Genomic DNA, 8,508 nt, shown 5'->3' with positions numbered 1-8,508 from the left:
CGTATATTGTAGATAGATACAATATACAATTTGCAGGCAGGTTCAGGACAAGGTAATTAAAGAAAGAGACTTAAGTAGTAAAACGTATTAGTCACCACATAACAATGGCGCATACTGGCATCATTATAAAGTGATATATGAACGTTAAATGCCCTGAATAAAAAGCCGGCTCATTTTGTTACTTTCAATGCAAAAGTCAAAACCTGTAGTTACAATAATTAGATATGTACTAAGTATGGTGTTTAGTTCAAGTTGTTTTTTTTATTATTAGAATAAAATGGTTTATACAATAAAAATTACGTACCTCTGAGCCTTTACCATAGAATAGAAAGAGTATATTTCAGACCACATGATACATACATTTTTCTTAGATGCTATTGTTAGTACAACAAAAAATAAATAGGCCTAATACTAGTAGACAGAGAAAATGCCACGATGAGTGCACTAGATGAGTACCCTACGCACATGTAATTTGGACCCAATGGTTTCGGTAAGGGCAGTCATACTACCAGTAACGGCCAGGATGCCATTGACGCTGCCGCGCACACGCATCTTGAGAGACCCTCTTACGAATGGCATGGAAGTCATCGGTTTGCTGTGATAAAAAAACAGACGCTTTGTTTTGTAATTGCTATTTTTTTATTGTGGTATCAAGTGACGGTACGAACAAGTCGTGCGCCTTCCCTGGACGAACCCTTCCACAAAACTAAAGTATGGTCTCGAGACCCGTGCGCGTGAGTTGGACATATAATGAGCTCAATGATGATGATTATGGAATAATTGACTAAAGCCAAATGGTTAAACTTTTTTACACTTTAAGAATTTATCTTTGTTTAATAACAAAAAAGTATTATTTTAATTGCGCTGGTAACTATACTATTCTCGTTGTTTTTACTATACCAACCCATAAATCTTCCAATGCTGGTCATACAGTTTTCCTAGAGATAGATAAATAGATAGATCAACACTTATTGCTCACACACAAGAGCAAGAATAGTACATAAACAACTTAAAACTAATGTGGGCAAAGGCGGTCTTATCGCTAAGAGCGATCTCTTCCAGACAACTGGAAAAAAATATACTTTCCTTCATAGTTACAATAACTTAAGCGTTTAGTTGTCTGTCCTGCACAATCGAAAAAATTTTGCGGTACAGGAATCGAATTCTCCTGTATTGGAAGCAATAGTTCTTCCAAGTAGACTTTTACAGTTTATTTACTCTTGATATGTACATAAACTAATCCAGTGCTACTATCACGAATGTGGTGCTGGCAGTAGCTTTAACGACTTCAAAAATATTTGATAATTTTGTAGTGCAATTCATGACTAGTCCCCAGTTATAACTGCAACAATTTATCAAACAATTGCACTGCAAATTGCGCCAAAAGCTAACCACTAGTCAATTCCCATATTATCTAACACAGCACGGCCTAAACGGTTTAGGAAGATGAATCACCGAACTAATCATCAATGGCAAAACTGATCAGTGTGTTGTATGGTGAAATGACGGGTTCGTAATTTGATGTTCGCTGATGAGTCATATAGCGCGTATAGGTATGTTGACAAATTTAGTTTATTCTGTCTGTTTCCCTTGTGTTGGTTTTATTTTTATCTTATTACATGAGAAAACACAAAAACACAACGGTATGTCAAAGTAAAACTGCTATTTTGTAGGTAATCTAAGGTATTTTTTTATTGTGGAAAATGTAGGTGCTCAAATTAGTAGCTTGTCCAAGGGTGTTTATTGAATTAATAAATCACGATGTGTGAATGATTGTTTAGTTTTATTTTTATATCCATGTGCCAGTTTGTAGTTTTGTGCTAGTATGCAGAGCAATCTGCTAACTTTTTACCATATATGATCCTGTATTTTTTTTTAATAAATATTAAATTAAGAAATTTGAAATTAAGAATTTAAAGATTTTGGACTTTGAAAACAGACAAAAGGTCGTTAAATTAACAAAAAGTAATTGATGTCGGATATTATGAAATTGTAATATAGGTAAACAAGTAGAAGAAGTCCGATGCTATTGTTTAGTTTTTTTAGGCCACTATAATAGTACTAAAATAAAGTTTAGGCAACTCATATGGGAGACTATCTAAATTCGTTTTTGGAAAATTATACATTACGTTAATTACGGATATATACCGAGTGCGCGCGAAACAGTTTAAAAAAGCGACAACTACAGTTTGTGCATCTAGCGGGTCAATATATCCATGTCAAGATAATAAAAAATAAAGGAATCATTACAAACAAATCTTAAACTTAAAAAAAAATTAAAGTAGTAGGATACAGAATTGACAGAGATTTCTTGCTGCGCAACAAGCGGCTCTCCTGATCCAGCTATAAGCATACGAAGGCTTTGACGCTACAAACTCAGTTGCTCATAAAACAGTATTAGGCGCTTGCAAAACAGTGCAAGCTTTACACATTGATTTTATTACCAATATTTCGTTATTATTATTTCATATAATATATAGTTTCATCAAGCTAGTCTATCTAGGCAGCAATATGTAATACTTTACGACTATATTTCTTTGGTTTTAAACAGATCCAGAATATAAGTAACATGAACATATCTTCTTGTGATGCGCAGTACATTCATAAAAGTATTTGATGTAAAATATTTGACCAAGAATGATGCAATAGAGAGGAGACCTATATTCAGCAGTGGATGCACACTGAAGGCATCATAATATTAGTAATAATGCATACTTGTGAACTGATTCCTATTACAATTAAGTCGGTAGTTCAATAACGTACAATAAACTAGCTGGTGCGTGCGACTTCGTCTGCGTAGAATCAGTAAGTACTGCGAATAGCCTTCTGTACTACACTAATTTTCATAAGTTTAATGGTTCTGCAAAGAAACTTTCATCACCTGTTTCACCGTCTTCAAGCTTTATTTTTATGACAAAAAATTAGCCTGTTCTTCTCCTAGATCCATCATCATCTATCTATCTCTAGACTAAAATTCCAAAATTCAACAAAATTCGTTAAACGGATTTAGCGTAAAAACGTAGCAGACAGAGTTATTTTCGCATTAATAGTATTTTGGATGGTGTAACAAAACTCAAAATTCGCAGTATAGTAAAATGGAGAGTTTAAGAGTATACAGTCACAAAATAAGGTAGATGGTCGTTCTTACCCAACGACATGAATTAAAATTCGTGCTATAAAATTGTACATTATGATGATTAAAAACAAGATGTCTACGAAATCAACGCCAAACCTAAAGGAACTTCTTCGCTACAACAATATAATGAATGATTTCCGTAAAAACGTATGTTTAAAAATGACGGTCACCCTAGTGGAAAATGTTTATGGCGCCTAAAAAAATTTGCGATAAAGGTGTATTCTTAATATGAAAAACGTGTTGCTTTTCCTTGTGTCAGTGATTGCGCTGGTTCTTCCTAGCCCTAAAAGTAAAAAAAATCTGGTTTACGACATAACTAGAGAGGACGGTAATAAGTAAAAACCGAAAATCGTGGCAATAATGACAATAAAAACAGAAACTGTAGAGACACTAGATTTGTAATTTGTAGGAAATATTTCAAAAGCCGTTGTAAAAATTCCAATCTTACATCATAGGGAGACATGTAAGTTTATGTTACCTCTATAGATAGACATTATCTAGAAAGAACCAACAGGGTGGATACACTGTGTAGTAGAACCCTACACATACCAATCTAATAAGATATACCTTTTATGTGCAGGTAAATCAACATTCATATACAGCTATTATGAGTAAGTACACCGTCACAGCCATTGTTCTTCACCTACAGTTTTATCAAAAGGACCTTGCAACATATATCAAGTTGCATAGATAAACGTGCATAATACCATATTGTTGTTTGCATCAATTTGAATGCATTAGACTAATCATCGGCTTGTGCGCAAATGAGTTAATGTATGAAACATTAGGGTTTTAGCGACTGAATGTTGGACTTCCACAGTCTAGAAAAAGCGTTATAGGTGTTTGGCAAAAAAGTTTGTGAATTAAATGTTAGTACTATAAAATTTATTAAGGCTGGTTTACACTTGTAAAATAATAAGTAATATATAGAGGTGGTCATGGATTTGACATGGTGTATAGAGTAATTATTAATTTGTAAGCTTTAATTAATGAATAGCAGTAGAGGTCATTGTAAAAGATTTCGTCCAGGGAAATACTGCCACAAGCAGCAATATGAATATTACTGTGTTCTGGTTTAGAAGAGTAAGAAGGATGCTGATGAAATTACAGGCAAATGGGACTAGTCGACTAATGTCTCGGAGTGACGGGCGCAGCGGCATTGCCTCTCAGATTATTGCAACTTAAAGGTCTGAGTGCCACTGCAACTGTTATGGATATGCATGTCGCTTACCGCCAGGTGAACGACTTGTTCGTCCTTTCTCTTGACACCATAAAAAAAAAATCAATCGTACTCAGGAACCGATACCAATATTATATATATATATATATATATATATATATATATATATATCATATATATGACCAGAAGTGTGACGTGACTGTCATGAAAAAGTTATTTTGTGGAGAAGCCACTTCAACATAAAAAAGCCACCACAAAATGTGTTGTCTTTTTAGTTTATTCCATTTCACACAATATGTTGACGTAACAAAGATTGCCCCATATAGGCATTACAGTTAGGCGATGCAAAACAATAAATACCTAAGTATGTATTTAAGTACCATAAACCCATTTAAAAATCCTTATTACGGAACACGTTAATTCTCATTCACTGACCGTAACGACTAAATTGCGAGTGTCAAAATCACACTAATGATTACAATGGGTTTACCTTGTACAAGAATACTTTTCCATCGCATTATGGTAAGAACAGTTACAAAGCTCCTAACCTTACAAAAACGAGCCGCAATTTTTTCTTTGTAAATAAATGACAGGTCTATATGGGGGAAAAGGAGAATTCGATTTGCATTTTTTTATTATCGTTATATTGATCTTTTCCCAGAGTTTCGTTTAAATTTAAGTATGTATACAAATTCCAACTATTTAATATAATATGAACAAATTAGAATAATATATTTTTAGCCGTTCTGGCAGTTTTCTGGCATTATTTGTATTGTCATTGTTATCTACGCAAGTACAAAATTCATTTCTGAATTTTTCAGCTTTAAACGTTACAAGTGCGAGTCTTAAAAAGAGAAAGTACGGATATGCCTCAAACAATAATGACTCAAATTGCTTTGATGAACAAGAAACCTAATTTAACCGTCATTGTAACTAAGTTTTATTTCAACTGTAGTACGTTTTAAGTTATTATGTACTATAAATTCTGGGGACTTCCGCTATGACCATATACCATTCTTGTGTCTATTATAAATTAGTATGTTCAATGTTCTAGCGCAAAAGCTTATGAAACTAAAACAATCTCTTTCATACTCATATTGTACGTCATAATGTTATAATAATTATATTATTTAAAAGTATACTAGTTAACTGCTTTGCCAAAATTAAATTAATATGGTGATAATGAAGTTATAAAATCACATACATCTAATATCTCTTTTCAACACCATATAAGTACATCATATTAATTTATATGACCAAAATGCTTGTCTCGACAACAAATATTCAAAATTAATGATTCATATCAGTGTGCGCACAAAAACCATTTTAGATTTTGATTCAGAATTAAATTTAGTAATAGTCCTTAGGACATGGCTTTCTACAAGTTTTATAAGCACCTTCATTACATATATAGGCGCGAATTTTTTTTGCTAGAGGACAATCTAATCTACCACACGGACCATGAACGTCTCTTTTGTTGACAAAAATGCCATGTTGATATTTTCCTTTGACAGTTTCGCCGGGAATAAATTGGTGCTGACTACCCCTATAATCCATTCGTCTAGGGCAGTTTGTACCACCACAAGGGCCTTTAGGAAAGCCCATTGAAAGAATCGCTAATTCGCTAGAAGTGAAGGGTGCCACAAAGTCATCGTAAATTCTAGGTTCCTCATCAGGCAAAATAGGCTCTCGGACGATGTCTGGAGCACCAAAAAGATACGCCACGGGAGGAATCATTTCAATGAAAGTACCTTCCCAGTGTCGAATAACTTCGATATCTTTCAATTTTAAGTCGTCGTTTAAGTAATACCTACCACTTATTCGCTGTTCTGGAATTTCTGGTATGGTGACGTAGTCTGAGCGAATTTTATTACCTAAGCAAGTTAATCGAATAATAAATTCAACTTCTCCGGATGCTTTTAAATCTTCTTCACATTGCAACCCACGTACGTATTCAACTGTATTAGTGACCATTTCCATATGATTAGTATCTCTATATTCACCCTGATCCCAATCTATAGGATTGTAATTTTCGGCTTTTTTAAGACACTCAATAAAAGATTTGTGCCAGTGAACTATAGAAAATCCTACGCAATTCAAATTTTCGTCCCGGTTCCATACAGTTATATATATGGGGGTGTTAACTAGTAATTCTTCTAGCGTCGTTGGTCTTGAGATAAATGCCACAGCATTTCCAACCCCGAAATAGGGTGGTTGTGGTAAAGGCTCTGATGGCAACACACGCTTGAATGGTTGAGGTTTACCTTTTTTACCTTTTTTAGGCTTAGCTGGTTTACCCTTTTTACCTTTTTTTGGAGGTGGAGGCGGAGGAGGAGGTGCAACAAAGTTGTCATGAGCTACACTAAAATCAAATACCGGTAAACAGGTCATTTGCATACTACACGTTTTCATAAATTTCAATTCTTCTTCGGAAGGTCCAGGAGGTATTTTTCCTTTCTTTCCTTTTTTAGGTTTCTTAGGTTTCGGTGGTTTCTTTTTTCCTTTTTTTGCTGCTTCTGCTGCTTCTTTTGCTGCTGCTAGTTCAGCCTCTCTTTTTCTTTCCTCTTCCTCCATTTTTAACTCATATTCGTCTTTTTCGGGAGGGTCGATTTTAAGTATAATTTTTTTAACGAAAACTTCTATCATAAATATTTGTTCTGCCATGATCACTGAACTGTAACAAATGTACGTAGATTTGTCTTCTATCGTTCAATTTATATAGAATTATAGGTCTAAGGGTATAAGAAAATATAATCTACTAAGTAATTCATTTACTAGTAATTCATATACATATAAATTTGTAATATTTAAAACTTACTTTTGTTTACGTAGCTTGGTACAAACAATACTAATTTAAAGTGTTTTACAGTTTTTCTTACACTTCATATCTGATTTTGTTTAATGGTATCGACCATTAAACAAAATCCTTTGCTGTATGCATTTTGCCTGAAACTATTTTGAAATCATAATTTTGGTATTTTATGCAACCATACTGAATTGAGATCCGTCCTTAGACTTTGCTCAAAGAGAATGTACCATTAAGTTGTTTGTCAACGCTTACGGCATTTTCTTTTTTAATTTGACGTAAGCTACCTTTTTTAACCTGAAATTAAGAAAATAGTTTTGAAATGTTTTAGTATATATATCTTTTTAAACGAATTGCTAAAATATTAGATAAGCAAGAAGTATGTATGATAATGCGGGCTGCAAACAAGAGTTTATATCATTCTATTATTAATCAAGCGTATAAATTACATCATACTAAATGATTTTTATGATGAAATACGTCTTTAAATACTGATTTTTAGTTTCCACTTCTAAACTTCATCTAATATTCCTCTAAAAAATTAAAACCCTTAAGAAGTGGCCATTACTGCCAGTACTGAAAAAGAACCCTTAGAGCTTTGCGCACTGTGTCCCATTCGTGTCCGAACGCGGCGGATGAAGATATCGAATCTCTATTTATATATAAATATAAATTAAAAGTGGACAGACAAATTCAATAATAACTATAAATAAATTTCTTGCTATTTTGTTTAAGTCCGTCGTAATTATTATAAAATATTTCTCTGAAAAGTCATTTCAACAGGAGTAGGTGTACCCAAAACTTTTTATTCCTACTGCGTCTTCATATGTACTAACAATGCCAAAAGTTGATGAAGATTAAATGAACAAAATAGTTATTAGCAATCTTTAAGTATACAAGCAATATTTTTATTTTCTCGGATTCGTATCGGACTTAGTGCATAAGCGACATACGAAGTCAGTCCGAGTTTTCTTGATGTATATTCTCGGATTCGGAACAGGTACGGTGGCATTGCGCTAACTATGGTGCTAATGCGTCGACTTTACTGGTAATTAAAAAAGAAAAGCCATGAAGCTCCAACTACCAAGGACTCTGGGCCATTAAAGGCACTGCAATAAATTTTGAGTATACTGAAAGTGAGTGTGGGTCCACTGTGAGCTTTACAGTACCTATACGATATCACAGCAATTGCAAATTGTAGACTACTGCTTTTAGTGCGACCAATTACGAAATAAACACGCCGATGCTGACGAGATTCTGTATCTTACGCCTGCGGTGCTTTGTACAATATCTACACTGAAGAAAAGTCCCTCGTGACTATTTGCGGCTAAGAACTACACGTTATTAAGTATAGTGGATCAAATAAGATAGTTAAAGTTCATGTGA

The 8,508-nt window shown here is 33.8% G+C and overlaps 1 protein-coding gene across 1 annotated transcript; it reads right to left on the bottom strand.

Annotated features, from left to right (window-relative positions):
- Window positions 1–4,956: 4,956 nt before the first annotated feature.
- LOC113227279 lies at window positions 4,957–7,210 on the bottom strand. Its single transcript, XM_026460172.1, has 2 exons — window positions 7,135–7,210; window positions 4,957–6,990 (listed from the first exon to the last, which is right to left on the bottom strand). Exon 2 carries the CDS (start codon window positions 6,978–6,980, stop codon window positions 5,667–5,669), a length of 1,314 nt encoding a protein of 437 aa, XP_026315957.1. The 5' UTR covers window positions 6,981–6,990; window positions 7,135–7,210; the 3' UTR covers window positions 4,957–5,666.
- Window positions 7,211–8,508: the final 1,298 nt, after the last annotated feature.

Source organism: Hyposmocoma kahamanoa, unplaced genomic scaffold, assembly GCF_003589595.1.
Source record: "Hyposmocoma kahamanoa isolate Upper Pololo Valley unplaced genomic scaffold, ASM358959v1 100021, whole genome shotgun sequence".
Classification (NCBI taxonomy): domain Eukaryota; kingdom Metazoa; phylum Arthropoda; class Insecta; order Lepidoptera; family Cosmopterigidae; genus Hyposmocoma; species Hyposmocoma kahamanoa.
The sequence above is the reverse complement of the archived record's forward strand: the minus strand, read 5'-3'. Positions and strand labels throughout refer to the sequence as shown.

Excerpts from the sequence above, each read along its gene's own strand:
- LOC113227279 (XM_026460172.1), bottom strand. The coding sequence starts at position 6,980 with ATGGCAGAACAAATATTTATGATAGAAGTTTTCGTTAAAAAAATTATA.